Source organism: Asterias amurensis, chromosome 8, assembly GCF_032118995.1.
Source record: "Asterias amurensis chromosome 8, ASM3211899v1".
NCBI classification, from domain to species: domain Eukaryota; kingdom Metazoa; phylum Echinodermata; class Asteroidea; order Forcipulatida; family Asteriidae; genus Asterias; species Asterias amurensis.
Window position 1 is genome coordinate 14,111,527 of NC_092655.1, and position 19,339 is coordinate 14,130,865.

The 19,339-nt window shown below is 37.9% G+C and overlaps 1 protein-coding gene across 2 annotated transcripts in view; it reads right to left on the reverse strand.

Moving 5' to 3' along the window:
- The window catches only part of LOC139940574 (G protein-coupled receptor kinase 5-like), a 100,096-nt gene that overhangs the window by 24,126 nt on the left and 56,631 nt on the right, over positions 1-19,339 (reverse strand). For both annotated transcript variants that reach the window (XM_071936895.1, XM_071936896.1), the window contains exons 5-7: positions 14,276-14,376; positions 12,730-12,822; positions 2,598-2,661 (exon numbers count right to left, since the gene is read on the reverse strand). In XM_071936895.1, coding sequence (XP_071792996.1) covers positions 2,598-2,661; positions 12,730-12,822; positions 14,276-14,376 — 258 coding nt within the window. The remainder of the gene's footprint in view (positions 1-2,597; positions 2,662-12,729; positions 12,823-14,275; positions 14,377-19,339) is intronic.

Genomic DNA, 19,339 nt, shown 5'->3' on the forward strand with positions numbered 1-19,339 from the left:
GTGGATGTAAACACATACCCCAAGACATCCCAGCCTAGCGCAAATGTTATCTTCAGCTCGTCTCTCTAGCTTCCCTGTTGAGAGGATTTTGTTTCTTAAAGGCACTGGACACTATTGGTAATTACTCAAAATAATTGTTAGCATAAAAACTTACTTGGTAACGAGCAATGGAGAGCTGTTGATAGTATAAAACATTGTGAGAAACCGCTCCCTCTGGAGTAACATAGTTTTTGAGAAAAGTAATTTCTGACACAAATATTTGAATTGAATTCAAGACCTCAGCTGAGGTCTCGAAGTCAAGGCATCTGAAAGCACACAACCTATGCGACAAGGGTGTTTTTCCTTCCATTATTATCTCGCAACTTCAACAACCAATTAAGTCCAAATTTTCACAGGTTTGTTATTTTATGCATATATGTTGAGATAAACCAAGTGACAATAACCAAAAGTGTCCAGTGCCTTAAAAGGATTTGGCTACTTTTTCAAAATGTCCACAGATTTACATTAAACTTACAGGGTTTGAAGATACTGATAGTGGAAAGCTTCCCTTCAAATATTACTAACTGAGGTTGTGTAGTTTTTGAAAAATGAGTAAAACAAAGCACAAAATAATTTTCGTCTCAGGAAGACGAACATTATTTTAGCATGTAAAATCCCATTAACCAGTTATGATATTATACCAAAACCATTATAGCATAACTGGTTAATACGTATTTACATGCTAAGACTGAGACGAAAATTATTTGTTTTACTCATTTCTCAAAAACTACAGCACCTCAGTAAGTAAAACTTCAAGGGAAGCTTTCTACTATCATAATCTTCAAACTGTGTAAGTTTAATGTAAACCTGTGGACATTGTGTTTTGTTTTAGGAAAAAAGTACATAGACCCTTTAAATGGCGGGATATTAAAACAGCTCAGTTCTCTTTTAGAGATGAGGATACAGTCGCTGTAGAGTTTGAGACCCTCATCAGACTAAACATGCCATATGATTTGGGCTGGCTGGAGATTCGTACGCTATTGCCTATGAGTTTCTGTCGAAGATTGTAAAGTGTGTTAACTGTTGCCTAAAGCTAAATATGCGTCTTTCCACTTCTATTAATGGCAGCTACATGTACGTACATGTGCAGTATTAATTGTGCTGTGTTGTGTTTAGAGTCGGATCAGTATTATGAGTGGGTTTTCTGGGTGGAACTGGGTGGCAGTAAGTCTATTTAGGTATTACAGATAGGCTTGATTGGGATTAAATGGCTAAATATGCGTCTTTCTACTTCTATTAATGGAAGCTACATGTACATTTGCAGCATTAATTGTGCTATGTTGTGTAGATTCGGATCGGTATTATGAGTGGGTTTTCTGGGTGAAACTGGGTGGCAGTTTGTTAATTGACATGTAAGGTATTACAGATAGGCTTGATTGGGATAAAATGGGCTTAATATGCATTTTTCCACTTCTATTAACATTGATATTAAAACAGCTCAGTTCTCTTTTAGAGATGAGGATACAGTCGCTGTAGAGTTTGAGACCCTCATCAGACTAAACATGCCAGATGATTTGGGCTGGCTGGAGACTTGTCTGCTATTGCCTACGAGTTTCTGTCGAAGATTGTAAAGTGTGTTAACTGTTGCCTAAAGCTAAATATGCGTCTTTCCACTTCTATTAATGGCAGCTACATGTACGTACATGTGCAGTATTAATTGTGCTGTGTTGTGTTTAGAGTCGGATCAGTATTATGAGTGGGTTTTCTGGGTGGAACTGGGTGGCAGTAAGTCTATTTAGGTATTACAGATAGGCTTGATTGGGATTAAATGGCTAAATATGAATTTTTCCACGTCTATTATAGGAACACGTTGCCTTGGATCGGACGAGTTGGTCTATGAAAAGCATTTGTAACCGTTTGTTATAAAACGAATATGGTTAGAAAGATGTTATAAAAGTAGAATACAATAATCCACACAAATATGCCTCGAAATTGCGTGGTTTTCCTTTTACTTTGCGAACTAACACGGTCGGCCTTTTATGGGGGGGTCAAAAATTTGACTCCCATAAATGGCGGACCGTGTTACCCGACGATGTAAAAGGAAAACCGTGCAATTTTGAGGCATGTTTGTGTGGATCATTGTATTCTACTTTTACGACATCTTTCTAACCATATGCATTTGATTACAAACGGTTACAAACCCTTTTTCAAAGACCAACTCGACCGATCCAAGGCAATGTGTTCCTTTAATGGCAGGGAGCTACTTGTATACTACATGTAGGCATATGTGCAGCATAAACTGTGCTGTGTTGTGTTGATTCGGATCAGTATTATGAGTGGGTATGTCTGGGTGAAACTGGTTCGCAGCATGTTTATTTAGGTATTACAGTTAGGCTTGTTTGGGATAAAATGGACTAGAATTTGGTTGAATGTGGCTTGCTGTGTTCACTGACATGACCTGATTGGAAATATCTGTGTACGTGCCGACAAAGCTGGACAAATATGGACAAATATTACAGATTAAACAAGTGGGTTTTTAGCCACCCTTTGAACTAAGTCACAGAGCTAGAATGTTTGATGGAGTGTGTGATGGAAATCAAAATCCTAGGGTCACTTACCTCACCAAAACCTCCCTTCCCCAAAACTCTGTACTGCCGGAAAGTATTCTTCGTCACAGCTTGACTAGAAATACAAGAAAACAATACAAGAAAACAATGATATAAATGAATGAATATTTCATGAAGAAAAAAAATGTCAACAGTCGCACCAAAAACCAAACTTATTTGACCATCATGCGGAACTGGCCTTATACCCCTACACCACACCAAACGCGTTCTCACTACGCTCTGAAAAATGTAGTCTTGCTGCAAAACGTTGTGATTCACACTATCACTCAACTATTGCAATCCCCCACTCGCTCCCTCCTCGCCGCGCACTTTTCTGTCGTCTCGCAACAAGACTACATTTTTTTAGAATGTAGTGAGAACGAGTTCAGTGTGATGGGGGCATTAGAAACTGCTAAACAGAACCTTACCATAAATGGCAACAATCCCCCCCCCCCCCCAAAAAAAAAAAAAAAAAAAATTCAGGCAAAACTAGGGAGGGGACTTTGCATGGCACTAAAGAGAGATTGACTCTAAATCCACCCCCCCCCCCCTTTTAAAGGGTCTATGTAACTTTTGTAGGACAAAAAACACAATGTCCACAGATTTACACTTAACTTACACAGTTTGAAGATAATGATAGTAGAAAGCTTCCCTGAAAATATTACGTGCTGAGGTGCTGTAGTTTTGGGGAAATGAGTAAAACAATGCCATGAAAATAGTTTTCGTCTCATGAGATGAAAATTATTTTTATCATTTACCAATGTATTTTCATGACATTGTTTTACTCATTTCTCAAAAACTGCAGCACCTCAGTAAGTAATATTTGAAGGGAAGCTTTCCACTATCAGTATCTTCAAACCCTGTAAGTTTAATGTAAATCTATGGACGTTTTGAAAAGGTACCCAAATCCTTTAAATAATAGGCCATAATGAAATTCATTCTAGTACAGTCTTAGTGTCAAACCCTGTCAGATTCACATGTATTTTAAGGTTACCATCGACAAAACGTTAAAAGAAAAAATAAATAAACCCAGAAAACGATGACTGACGGCGAGAGGGCAAAGTGCTACTAGATTCACCTCTTCAACTTCCAATATTAACCACAATCACACAGCATGTGTAAAAACACACACATTAAACGGATACAGGAAATATCACACTGATATAAGAGCTCCACGTACAGTGTGTACACATTATGAGGTGCCAAGCCTACATGTACCCTACATGTACTGTACATGTATGCTTGTTTGCATCTCTTAATATGTACATATATCAAAATTACAGAAATTGTGTCTTTGATGGCTAAAGGAATTGGTCTCATACATGTACTTCAAAAATGAGCTCCAATACAATTTTTACAATACAATACAATAATCTTTATTAGATCCCAAAAAGGGTAACTCAAATGCTCACATAATTATAGTAAAAACAGTGACACATTAAAACATTAAAAAACAGACAATGGCTATATACAATTACAATTACAAAAAACACCCACGAAAAAGCGATAAGAAAAATACTGGAGACTGGGCGATAATTTATAATTAACGTTTAAAATTTGAGATTGTGGTGTGTTATTGCACGAGGGAAAAAGGAGGATGGGTAGCGGTTTGTCGCAGAATATGGCACTCGCATACGACCAGACCTAGGGATCAACCGGCTCCACAATAGATAGATTGCAAATAGACGTCATCAGCTACCATCTTTGATGAATTGTGCAAGAGTGAAGAGTCTTGTCAAGCGCGCACACTTTTCCATTGTTTTACATCAAAGATGGGCGGTCAATGGCGCGTATTGTAATCCAGCTACGTAAATTCAAGCCCGAAAGTACGTGTAAAACGTTGGTTGTTTTATAGCAAATCTATATTATACAAGGACGACTTCATAATCAAGTTTAGGTTTTTTGTCATAACTAACCCCTAAATTATTCTCGATTCTACACGTACGCCACAATAAAGCAAAGGGTAATGGTGTAACAGATACCTTCCATTAAAGGAACACGTTGCCTTGGATCGGTCGAGTTGGTCTTTGAAAAGCGTTTGTATTCATTTGTTATAAAATGCATATGATTAGAAAGATACTTTAAAAGTAGAATATAATGATCCACACAAGTATCACTCGAAATTGCGTGGTTTTCCTTTTACTTCGTCGACAAACACGGTCAGCCAGTTATGGGAGTCAAATTGTTGACTCCCATAAATGGCTGACCGTGTTAGTTCGCATTTGCCCGATTGCCTCCGTGTCCCCATGGTCATTGCCTTGGTGCCCTTGAAATGAGTTAGTACAAATTTGCAATTTCATCATAAGGCTGCCCTTTACCAAAAAGAAAATGCCTTGGTGCCCTTGCCCTTTCAAAAACGAAGCATACAGCCCTGACATGTATCATTATCTTCAACCATGTAAGCTTAAAGGAACACGTTGCCTTGGATCGGACGAGTTGGTCAAAACAAGTTGGTCTACTGTGCGAACTAACATGGTCGGCCATTTATGGGAGTCAAAATTTTGACCCCCATAAATGGCCGACGTGTTAGTCGACAAGGTAAAAGGAAAACCACGCAATTTCGAGGCATGTTTGTGTGGATCATTGTATTCTACTTTTACAACATCTTTCTACCCATATGCATTTTATAAAAAACGGTTACAAACGCTTTTCAAAGACCAACTCGACCGATCCAAGGCAACGTGTTCCTTTAATGTAAATCTGTGGACGTTTGTGCTTTGTGTCCAAACCCTTTAATTGTGAACTTTTGAGACGAGTTTCCTTGTTGGACATGGTTCAACTTATCAATGTGGTCCTACATGTATACAGTACACTGGACACCACCAACCCATCCTAATCTGAATTTATGATAAATGTAATTGGTTGATTTGCCCAGCTGTTGGCTCAACTCTGACGAAAGAGAGAATCTCACTTGTAAATTCATCAATTTATGAATTCACACATATTCTGTCAGATGCCATATATATGTAATTGCAATCGAAAAGAAGGTCAAAATACAGTTAAAGGTAAAGTATACATGTACGTTTTAAAAAATTAAAAAAAACTTTTTTGTTGATGTTGTTCTTGACTGTTATATGTGTCAATACTCCTTAAAGCCATTGGACCCTTTCAGTACAGACCAAAAAATTAAAGTTCACAGATTTACAAATAACTTACAGGTAGTGGTGAAAGACTTCTCTTGAAATATTATTCCATGAAATGCTTCACTTTTTGAGAAAACAGTTAAACAATATCAATTCTCGATAGCGAGAATTACGGATTTATTTTAAACACATGTCATGTCACGGCGAAACGCGCGGATACAGGAGTGGGTTTTCCCGTTATTTTCTCCTGACTCTGATGACCGATTGAGCCTAAATTTTCACAGGTTTGTTATTTGATATAGAAGTTGTGATACACGAAGTGTGGGCCTTGGACAATACTGTTTACCGAAAGGGTCCAATGGCTTTAACCGAAATGTTTATAGATGAAGACAATAAAACTAACATCTGAAAATTTCATTTCAAAAGGTGGTCGCGTTTATTAAAATATCACAGAAAATTCGGAGCCAATTTGTCCTCTGCGGGAAGAATAACCCCTTATAGGAACGCACAATCTGAGAAGTGTTATTACAGTAACACATCTCAGATTAAAATTTTCGGGCATAAAAACTGACTTTGAGGCATAGAGTTATATAATAAGAACTAGAGGGCGCACTGGCCTACATATATATCTGGGCCCGGCAAGCGCGCATGCATCCATTTTGTAAGTTGACAAAACAGCATGGCGTAGCGTACAACTCCAACGTGTACTTCATATTCAACGCGCGTACACTACGGTGCGCGTGTTCCCTTGCGCGTGTTCCCTTGCGTGTTCCTTTGCATGCATCCATTTTGTTAGTTGACAAAACAGCATGGCGTAGCGTACAACTCCAACGTGTACTTCATATTGCACGTGTTCCCTTGCGTGTTCCCTTGCATGCATCCGTTTTGTAAGTTGACAAAACAGCATTGACGTAGCGTACAACTCCAACGTGTATATCATATTCAATGCGCGAACACTACGGCGCGGGCGCGTGTTCCATTGCGGTCCCGTCGCGTTTGTGCAAGCAGCATCACCAGTGTGCCCTCTAGTTCTTATATTATGCTCTAGTTCTCACTCTATGCTTTGAGGTGAAATATTTCTCAAAATACTTTAAGGGATGCTGCAGTGAATTAAAATAAAACAGTTAATTTTGCTGTCATTTATTTCTGATATATGTATTGAACATCAATCAAATGTGTTTTGTTTTTTCCCCGACATATCTCAGTTGCGTAATTAGCGAATAAGTCATGCCCCCCCTTTTGTGGATTGTTACCGCCCCCTACCATCGCGTCACGTTTAGGCGAATAGGTTTTCCTATCTGTAATCGCAAATGCCTTTTTTTTCTTAACCGGATATCCGCATAGGGCGCGAATAGCTATTTATAAACCGGATAGTTCTGTAATTACAACCAAGTAACCGGATATTCTTTAATATCCGAATATCCGCGGACGTCGGGTGACAACTGACATGAATGTTTTGTCTGAATCCTAATGAAACTTCTATTAAGATAGCATAAAACAACATAAATTATGTATTTAACTATGCTCACCTCCGTGAAGAGTTAAAACAATGACATTTCTGATGTAATTTGTTTTCCTTCATGTAGAGTCATCCACGATCAAAAGAAAAAGCAAATCGCCATCTTTAAATAATTAGATCCGGTCATTTTTATGAATGAACCGAGTGACACTGTCTAAAACTAGTATCAATCCGCCCAGAAGATCTCATTCACAAACGAACAGCGCCCTCTAGCGAAAATATATATATTTTAATAAAAAAAAACCTATTCGAATATCCGGTTAATTTCGGATAGTTGGCCAGCGGTATCCGAATAACAAAATTTCACTATTCGCCAAGCACTAGTCAAGTTGGGAATTCAAACATATCGTCGGCAAAAAGAGTCTGGTTCCTAACTACACGCGCCTAGGTACCAGGCCACACAATGCACATGTCTCTATATGCACACAGCCAGGGGACCCGACGGCTCGGGTTCCCGACATGACGTCACATGAAGGCTCCCTTTTAGGGGCGGGGTGGGTTCCCCTAATCTCTTGAAAACCACTTTTAAAATACTTGCGCATTAAATTAAAAAAATAAAAACATATTTCAGGTTTAAAAAGTCAAGTTTAATCGTTTAAACTAAAAAAAAAAAAAAACCTCTGCAGCCACCCTTTCAAGGCCTAGTCACACTGCAGCGATACTGAAAACAATAAGAATCACAAAGCAAAGAGAACACATTTTATTGGTTTAATGAGCGTGCACGTATTCTGCGTGGAGCAATTTAACCAATAGAATGCGTTCTCCTTGTGCCGTGATCGTTATCGCTGCAGTGTGACTCAGCCTTTATGATAGCGAACGCCGGTGTAGGCTTTTTACCAAATATCTTTGTTGCCAGTAATTTTAAGAGTTATTGCCAAACGTTATACCTTCCCTTTAAGTTCTCTCGTTTGTGTAAACGTCGGGCGGAGAATCTACACATACATGTACATATGTAGAATTATATGAGATGTAATGTAACATAGACACATGAAGATGTATTTCGCAGATCTGTTAAAAAGGTTATCAGATTTGTTTTGACAACAACAAACCTTTAATAATGGTATACAGTATGAGATAAAAAGAAAAAAAAACCATAACATGGAAATTATCTTGTTTTCTACCCTCATCTTTCCGTTTATTGGCTTTGGTTGTTGTTGATGTTGTTGTTATTGACTAGTATCATCATTCCTTAACATCTAAAGGACCGACACAAATTGTCTCTAAATGGATCAGCCATAACAGAATTCTATTTGGGCCATGATATATACGCTTGGAATCCTAAATACCATCGGAAGAGCCAATATTTACAAAATGCCCACCCCCGTAAAAAATCTACTCTCACCCAGGACTGATTGGGGGGGGGGGGGGTGTTGTTGTTAAAGGCGGCATACACCATCGGCAAAGAAGACATCACATCATAGGAAAAGGGTACCAGACAACATTTCAGGGTTGTTCGGAACTACACATACATTTTTTTTGTGGCAGGCCAAATATCTACAACTGGGCAACTGAAGAGCAGATGCATAGAACTTCCACTTATTCAGGAACAGTTTAATGTTGATTCATGCCTATTTATTACAGAGTCATGATGAAGGTCGGACAACAACGGATGATGTGGTGCCAAACACAAACCCTTGTCACCAGGAAAGGGAATATTTCCTGGTTCAAGCAGAAGGTCCAGGCCCTAATTGCGGGATCGTCTTTTTACGCAGAACATGACAATGGTGCGTAATTACGAAGGCTGCTGTGTGCACTTTATCAACGGAAAAACGTTGCAGAATTCAAGTAAAAAAGAGGGGAAATGATTAGCTGACATCACATCCCTCCGATCCAATAAAGAAACATTGTTGATTAATGACTTGCCGTCCTGGTGATACTTCGTCTCTTGAAAGGGGAAAGGGCACCAAGGTATTTTGTCATTGGTAAAGGGCACCTCGTTTACTAAATTGTTACATTCAAGGGGCACCAAGGCAATGACCAGAGGCTCCATTGCCTGTGTGAAGCACTGGCCAGGATTTATTCAGAACTTTGCGGTCCTTAACGTACTATTAATTATTTAAGCGGTATAGTATGAAAACCTAAAACAATTTTGCATTCACCATATCCACATCTTTTTGAGCTTACTGGAGCGCCCTTGTTGTGTCTTTTTGGAACAATGAACCCACAAGGGAATTATTTGTTCAACCTGGACCCCACAAGGGAATTCTTTAGAAAAAAAATGAATAATAAAACACCAATAGCAGGACCCCAAATCCCGTAGTTTGGGTGCCCCTTTAAAAATCCACTTAAGAAGTCCTCTGTGTATGTATTTTTATTTAAGTAATAACTCGAATGAGCACTGCCCCTTTAATGAAAAACAGGATATTCTCAGACGACTGTCCTTTAAATATTGAAAGCAGGATATCCTTAAGTATGAATTTCCCATCGTGGATAATAAAGTGAATTGAATTTGAATTTGAATTTGTATACTGCCCCTTTAAGGGTTCAAGCCAGGCCGTTCACAACTTTGTTTTATTTTCATCAATGTTGACATTCATACTCCCACTTCCACACTTCATGTTTGATTTCTTTTTTTTTCAAATAACTGAAATGTTTACCGCAATGTTGAAAAACACATCTTCAAAACACTTAATACTCAATTGATAAAATTTTAGGGCAAGTACCATAAGGTCACAGAGTATAGAAAACATTTTTTGTTCTTAAAAACTGCACCAAACCACAAGCTTTGTGTGCTGACCACTTTCAAAGTCAAAGCCGTTAATTTAAAGGCTTTTGCTACATCTCTTGACAGGATTCAAAAATAATGGTTGCCTGGTCGCCAAATACGAGTGAAAACAGCAGCAGGCGAGTCAAATCTCTTCTTCACTAGTCCACAGGGCGAGTAACAAAATTTGTCCTTGTCCCAATAAATGAGGTGTACTTGGTAAAATCCCAACGGGGGATGTTTTTAAGTTTGTGAAATGGTTTGACAAGTCTTGATATTTGCTAGATTTAATGTTGCCACAATCAGTATAGACCAATCCAACGAAACAAAATTGAAAATTACCAACTGCAGTGACTTTTTGTGCACAATCTAGGCATTGAAGACACCGCAGCAAATGGCGCGCGGTGCTCAACACTTGCGCGCCTGGTGCGATTGGTCTATACAAACATTAAAACACTCATGAATGCAAGTATAAGTCTGGCTCTCTCCCCATGTTCCAAACAACAATATGTAGGTAAGTGGGGTGATACACAACTCAAATTTCCAGGGGTGGAAGATGAGCTATGGAGTCTGATCTCAACCTCATTCTAATTATATTTCAGGCAAAATTATAACCTCGTACTCGTAAACACATCGCTCTCGCAAAAAATTGCCCATGTGCCTCGTCGACCCAATATCCCAAGACAAAGTGTCCCTTTAACAATTTAAGACAAGGTTTTTAGAAACCAGCTCATAATACAGCAGAAATTTTCTCCTAATTTGTTTTCTTAATTTTTCTCCCATTTCTCTGCTTAACAGGAGGAGAACAAATACTATAATGGACAAAAAAAAAAAAATCATGCGAAAAAAAAGATAAAAATGCTATAAGATAAGAGACAAAAGATAAAGGGAGCTAGCCTAAAATAATATATCTCATCACGCAACAAAAGACTTGCACTATTTCTGTTAGCACAACGACATAATGAGAAAAAAACTCATTGGTAGTAGAAAAGTTATCATAATTGTAATCTTTAATTCAACTATTCCCTGTATTTACCTATGGTGTTATTTTTACATCTTAATATGCACATATTTATTTTGTTTGTGCAGTATACTTAATCATATACCAGCAATGCCAGCAGAAGACCAATGTCTCTCCAACGAATCATTTAAAAAGAAATTATTCAGGTGGAAAAGGTCACCAGCCTGTGCCGTCTAAATCAGTGACAATGGCCATCATAAAAATAGTCTTAAATTTGTGCGGCGAGAGCAATGTGTTTATGAGTACAAGGTTATCATTTTTGCATCAAATATTTATAACCAGAATGAGGTTGAGATCAGACTCCACAGCTCGTCTTCCACCCCTGGAAATTCAAGTTGTGTTTCCCCTCTCGCCTACATATTGTTGTATGCAACATGGGGGAGAGGGCCAGACTAGTATTTTGGAACCCTTGAAAAAAAACAAGAAGAGTTCTGTGATCACTTTACCCAAAAAAATAATTAAAAATCTTCAGATTTTGATTCTGCATTTTCCTGACTTATTGTTATTATTATGGCTTGATTTATTTATTTAAATTTAATAAAAATCTATTAAATTTAATATATTTAAAAAGAAATTATTACACATTTTTTTTTTAAATAAACTAACAAATAAGCAAACAAACAAACAAACAAACAAACACACCACACGCAGCCTGACTGATGAATACAATACACCCTCCCATAAATCAGTTACAAATATTTCTGTCTTATGACAGAACGATATCCAAGTTACCCAGTAAAAGTAGTACATTTCTTTCGGTATTTCAAGCATTTTTTATAACGACCATTGAGCCACAAAGCTATGACATCGAAGCGTTGTAATGACGTAGGTTTCGACATGCGTAAATCATTTTACATTGACTAGGCAGTCACATAAATCACATTCACTCCTTTAACTCCAATGTGACATCTACTGGTACAATACACTTTGTATGTCAATCTACATTCACATTCTCTAGTGGGCAGAACGGAATCCCAAAGTTAACTACCGATAACTTAAAGGAACATGTTGCCTTGGATCGGTCGAGTTGGTCTTTGAAAAGCGTTTGGAACCGTTTGTTATAAAATGCATGTTAGAAAGAGGTTTTTAAAAGTAGAATGAATACAATGATCCACACAAATATGCCTCGAAACTGCCTGGTTTTCCTTTTACCTCTTCGACAAACACGGTCGGCCATTTATGGGAGTCAAATTTTTGACTCCCATAAATGGCCGACCATGTTAGTTCACAAAGTAGCGCGCACACACTTTTGCCTTGTTTAAACATCAAATATGACGGTTGATGAAGCTTAGTGTAATCCATCTATGGCCTCGATGGACTCTGTGTAAAGGGCCAGACCATAGGGATGGAGGCAACTACCGGCGCAGGTCCTGCACAGATTTACATTGAAGGATTCAGGTACTTTTTCAAAATGTCCACAGATTTACACTAAACTTACACGGCTTGAAGATAATGATAGTAGAACGCTTCCCTTCAAACATTACTTACTGAGGTGCTGTAGTTTTTGAGAAATGAGTCAAACAAGTTAACCATTTATGGTATTATACCAGAGCATACCATAAGTGGTTAATACGCTTTTACGTGCTAAAACGTGACATTGTTTTACTCATTGCTCAAAAACTACAGCACCTCAGTACATGTATATAACATTTTAAGGGAAGCTTTCTACTATCATCATCTTCAAACTGTGTAAGTGAAGTTTAATGCAAATCTGTGGATATTGTGTTTTGTTTTTTGTGTTAGAAAAAGTACATGGACCCTTTAAAACAAAAACAATGAAACAACAAAAATGAATAAAAATTAATATTATTGCTTACCTTTCTAACCATTTCCACTGTAATAACCGATCAAAGAACATACTGTTTTGGAATTCTGTGAAGGGCTCCCCCTTAAGGTATTCTCTCACCCCTCTGTAAATAAAAATAAAATAACAATTATTTTTGGCAAAAGATAATGTAGTTAAAGGAACACGTTGCCTTGGATCGGACGAGTTGGTCTATAAAAAGAGTTTGTAACCGTTTGTTATACAATGCATATTATGGTTGGAAAGATGTTTTAAAAGTAGAATACAATGATCCACACAAACATGCCTCAAAATAGCGTGGTTTTCCTCTTACTGTGCAAAAATTTGACTCCCTTAAATGGCCGACCGTGTTAGTCGACGAGGTAAAAGGAAAACCGTGCAATTTAGAGGCATGTTTGTGTGGATCACTGTATTCTACTTTTACAACATCTTTCTAACCATATGCATTTTATAACAAACGGTTACAAACGCTTTTCAAAGACCAACTCGACCGATCCAAGGCAACATGTTCCTTTAAGTTTTTCGGTAGTTAGCAGAGTCTTTCTCAAAGGCGAAATATTTCTTTTAAGTAAGCATAGAAACGATTGGATCCTGATCTTTGTAAAAAATAAATGTTCCTTAATCATAGTTGTGGCTTCTGACTCGAGCTTCAAGGATGAAGTACCAAAAGTGAAAATTCCTCAAAATGGCTTGAAATGCTAGCAAAATGTTAACCAGAGGCGTGTCTGTTTGTCTTTCGACAGCCTGCTTTAAATTTGGACACCCTGCATTAGAGGTCATTGCAACTGAATGATTTGGACACCCAGTCTTTGAATGTCCAGCAAATTTTAAGACTATTTTACCAAAGCCTGGCTAAAACCTTGCTTGCTGGCCTGGGTTCATCCTTACTCTAGACCCAGAACCTCATAAATAAACATATATGTTACAATTCAGGAGGATTACAGGCCCAGGGATGGATTTCACAAAGGTAGTACTAACTTAGGACTAGTCCTAGGCAATGCTAAGAGAATGCTAAGAGATAGGACTGGTCCTAAGATAGGATGAGTTACTGGTCCTATCTTAGGACCAGTCCTATCTCTTAGCATTGCCTAGGACTAGTCCTAAGTTAGGACTACCTTTGTGAAATCCACCCCTGTGAATCTACAGAAATACATCTACCCTACACGTTTGGATGTTTTCAATATTTAAAAACAGAGAAATAGTAAAGGTTTTTCCCCCACTCTTACCATGTGACTCCTGTGACCGATTAAGCTTAAACTTTTACAGGTCTGTTATTTCATGTATAAATGTTGGGTAGACAAGTACCAATGTTGTCCACTTGATTTAAAGCCATTGGACACTTTCCGAACAGAAACAACAAAAACCAGCTCTTTTCAGCGCCACTTTACTCATGGTTGTACCCGCAAGTTTACTATTCATATTTATGTTTATAGTTACTCTTATTTTCCACACCATGCGAAGCTTCAAACACCATTAAAGGAAAAATTGCTTGAATTTCAGAGAACTTTCGGCAGAGTCGACAGCTCTGCACAAAGAGTGACGCTTGGGGAGTAACTTACGTCCTGCATTCGGTGAAGATTTCTTTGCTTGGGGAGTTTTCGAGTGCCTCCTGGCATGCCTGGGTCTGTTCATTTGTGACTTGTTGTAGCCTCTCAGGAGACTGCATTGAGGAAGAGAAGGACACAAACAATTGATATTATAAGAAAAATGAAGTTACAGTATTTTTTTTTATTTTTTTTAATTTTGTATGCAAGTTCATCCAAAACAAGGCTAAAAGCCACTTTAGGTTAAGGGCTACAAGGAAGAAAACATAGAAATGTAGTAACTCAGTGTAGCTGAAGGTAGGATTTGATATTCCTCTTTAAAGGCAGTGGACACTATTGGTAAATACTCAAAATATTTATTGGCATAAAACCTTTCTTGGTGACGAGTAATGGGGAGAGGTTGATGGTATAAAACATTGTGAGAAACGGCTCCCTCTGAAGTGACGTAGTTTTCGAGAAAGAAGTAATTTTCCACGAATTTGATTTCCAGACCTCACATTTAGAACTTGAGGTCTCGAAATCAACCATCTAAACACACACAACTTCGTGTTACAAGGAATTATTTTTCTTTCATTATTATCTCGCAACTTCGATGACCGATTGAGCTCAAATTTTCACAGGTTAGTTATTTTATGCATATGTTGAGATACACCAACTATGAAGGCTAGTCTTTGACAATTACCAATAGTGTTCCTGCCTTTAAGGGCTACAAGGAAGAAAACATAGAAATGAGGTAATTCAGTGGAGCTGAAGGTTAGGATTTAATATTCCTCTTAAAAGATGGCAGATCAATAGGATGAAGGGAAAATAAATGAGCAAAATAAATTATCTTTCAATCTGGATATTACGAGAACCAACGTCTTGTAATATAATTTCGCCTGGAATGCTGTCATCTTAAACAATTGTAAACACTTCTGTATGTTTGTATAATTTAGTGTCTATTGTCAACTTGTTGAGATAAAAGCAAAAACTGTCACAGTATTATGACACCACAAATGTTGAATCCGTCCAATCATTTAGTTGCAAAAAAAAAAGGTTATTGGCCTGACGTTTGACCCTAGCAGAGTCTTTCTCGAAGGCTTCGAGAAAGACTCGTCTAGGGTCAAACGTCAGGCCATTTTAAACTATTTTTTGCATTTATACCATCGGTCCATTTGGTTGGTAAGTTGTTTAAAGCCAATAATACACTTTCGGTACAGAAACAAACAAAAAGTTCATAGATTTACAAATAATTCACAGGGTTTACAGAAGGTAATGGTGAAAGACTTCTCTTGAAATATTGTTCCATGAAATGCTTTACTTTTTGAAAAAAACATTAAAACAACATCAATTCTCGATAGCGAGAAATACGGATTTATTTTAAACACATGTCATGACAAGACGAAACGTGCGGAAACAAGAGTGGGTTTTCCCGTTATTTTCTCCCGACCCTGATGACCGAATGAGCCTAAATTTTCACAAGTTTGTTATTTTATATATAAGTTGTGATACACATTAATAGTGGGCCTTGGACAATACTGTTTACCGAAAGTGTATAATGGCTTTAAAAGAGCTAATTCTATTTTCTCAATCATATAGTCGATAACAGCGGGTACCAACCAAATCTCTAGACGTAGCATTCGCGAACAGGCACCAAACCTCAAAAAACGATTTATGCGTGACTCAAATTCACAGATTCAAATGTTTGATTAAATTCTCCTCAACGCGGGCAATTCAGACAAATTGATTCTGCAGTCTGCTTACCACCATTGCTATTCTTAAAACAAGCTTTCCGAACAGAAATTATACACCCACACAAAAAAGTATTCTAGAGGTCATTACAAAACGATGACCTTACCTTTAAAGGTCAATAACTAAAGATAGAGTACATATTCCAGTATTGATACTTCATCATTAACATCTGCTGAATTAATTTACTTTTAATTTAGCAAAATTGCTGGCTTCCAAATGGTGAGGAGGAAAGACACAATTAGTCAAATTTGCAATTCACCACAAACGCAGCCACAGCAGTAATTACATGTATGTGCAATAATCTGAGCGCATTCATTAATTAATGATTTCTCCCATTACAGTTTATCATTTCAGGTCCCGTCAGACATTCTGACAGATATTTTACCCATTAACGACCTTCCTTGGAAATCATTTTCTCTGACGCCATCGTATTTATAATCCATTAACCTTAAAGGTTTCTCCATTCAAATCCATCTTTAATGTCCATGAAAGTAGGTGAGCGTTCACACATGTGTATACATGTACATGTCTACGCACTCAAACCGAGGACTATAACAAAAGGGATCCGAGAAAATGACATACCGGGGACGGTCCAAATGCTATGCTATGTGCACAAAACCATTGGGGACATCGCTAAAAGTCTAAGTCCAAACAATGAGAGAACAAAGGGGTGTCCTCGGTCTACGGCATTTACAAACGTGTGTACATGTAAATGTACAATACACCAGATACAATGGAAGAGCAGGGCTCGAATGTGGGACAAAAATCCACAAACCGCAAGGCTTGTAGCTCAAAATGTTTACACAGAGACACAGTTTAACATGCTTAAGTTGTTTTTATTTTATTTGAGCAATTACGCACAAAGAAAGACTTGAAAGCAATTACGCACAAAGAAAGACTTGAAAAAGAAGATTGATCTCATTTGTATTTTGGGTATTAAAGGAACACGTTGCCTTAGATTGGACGAGTTGGTCTATGAAAAGCGTTTTCCTTTTACTTTGCAAACAAACACAGTTGGCCATTTACAGGAGTCAAACATTTGACTCCCATAAGTGGCCGAACCCTGTTAGTCGACGAGGTAAAAGGAAAACCACGCAATTTCGTGGCATATTTGTGTAGATCATTGCTCTACTTTTACAACATCTTTCCAACCATGCATTTTATAAAAAATGGTTACAAACGCTTTTTTTAGACCAACTCGACCAAAAGTATGTTTCAATACTAGTGCTGGGCGAATAGTGAAATTTTGTTATTCGGATACCGCTGGCCAACTATCCGAAATTAACCGGATATTCGAATAGTTTTTTTCGCCGCTAGAGGGCGCTGTTTAAAAAAAAATATAATTTTTTTTGCCGCTAGAGGGCGCTGTTCGTTTGTGAATGAGATCTTTTGGGCGGATTGATATTAGTTTTAGACAGTGTCACTCGGTTCATTCATAAAAATGACCGCATCTAATTTAAAGATGGCGATTTGCTTTTTCTTTTGATCGTGATTGACTCTACGTGAAGGAAAACTTTTGTAATCTTTGAACAAATTACGTCAGAAATGTCATTGTTTTAACTCTTCACGGAGGTGAGCATAGTTAAATACTTAATATATGCTGTTTTATGCTGTCTTAATAGAAGTTTCATAAGGATTCAGACAAAACATTCATATCAGTTGTCGCCCGACGTCCGCGGATATTTGGATGTTAAAGAATATCCGGTTACTCGGTTGTAATTACAGAATTATCCGGTTTGTAAATAGGTATTCGCGCCCTATGCGGATATCCGGTTAAGAAAAAAAAGGCATTCGCGGTTACGGATAGGAAAACCTATTCGCCATTAACCGGATATTCGAATAATTCGCCCAGGCCTATTCAATACTCAATATAATTGAAAAGTATATTCCAGAGTCAAGGTCAACTATTGAATATAATTTGTTTCCATTCAAGACATTTCACAGCGGTCAATCATACACAATACAAGTGGACTTGTCAAGTCATAAGTTTACTTGCCCGACAATAAAACTACTGGCCATCTGCCTGCGGTTTTGTGTAAAATTTGAGGTTTTGTTTTTCTGGCCTTGTACAGTTTAAAACCAATCTAGATTCTTTCTTATTTTCAAGAAAGGAAAAACAACTTATATGTAAACAGGCCTGGGACAATTTCCTCCGGTGTTCCTGGTGCCTTGATGCCCCCTTGACATGTTCCAATAGATATTTACAATTTCCTTATAGATGTACCCTGTACAAGTAAACGCCTTGGTGCCCTTGCCCTTTCAAAAAGACAAAGCATCAGTGTACATGTATGACATGAATTCATTTCATTGCAACAGAGCATTTCTTAATGGAATTGCAAAATTAAGGATCCATAACTACAACAAAAGAAGAGAGAAAATGTGCCGATATTCATCAATAGAACCCAATCATCCCGGCACCATCTTTGTCTGGGTCCTGATGTGCATTAGCAATTAATGATGATATATTCTCATTATACCAAAAAGAGGTCAGACTAATTTCCCGTCCAGACTTATTTTAATATTGATTAGGTGGGTGGTCGACTCTAAGGTCGTATCCGAATTGAAGGCTATGGCTACGGCTGTTGCTAAGTGTGTTGCTAAGGAAGTACTATATACTTCAACGCATGATGACGCGGAAATCTAGCCGTAGCTGTAGCCGCTAATTCAGACACGGCCTAACAACTTTGGCTATGGCTAGGTCTGTCGGCCATCTTGGCTACAGTGCAGTGTTGAAGAATAGGCACTTTCAGTGGAATCCATCCAACCGTGGCAGCATTGTATTAATAGACTACACTGTAATTAGCGCGTCAAGGCCGAGTGGTTTAGAGCATCATATTCAAGCTCTGGTGGTTTAATTGGAGTGTGGGTTCAAATCCCGGTCATGACACTTGTGTCCTTGAGCAAGATGCTATTACTCTAATTGCTTCTCTTAACCCAGTGGTATAAATGGGTACCTTTAAGGTTAGAGGTTGATATTGTGTGAACAATTATTATGACTTGTCAAATTATCAGACATTTCCAAAATCCAAGATCAGCACGACTTCCGTTTTTCAACTTTCAAACACCAAAAACACTAAATTTTGATAACACCCAAAACGAAGAAATCAGCTGGGCCTGATTTTTAAAAGCTGTTTTGCAGAAAAAACTGCCTAGGACAAGTTTTTATATTGTTAAGCCAATATTGAGTGGGGCATCAGTCACGACAATTTAAACGTGATGTAATTTTGGCGGTAACCTGTTTCTAATACTTTTCTGTGCTTAGCAATTTCTTTGCTTACAGGCTTATAATGAAATTGGGTCCGAATTTTTCGCTTACAATCATCATTCTCCGCTTACTGTGCAAGCACT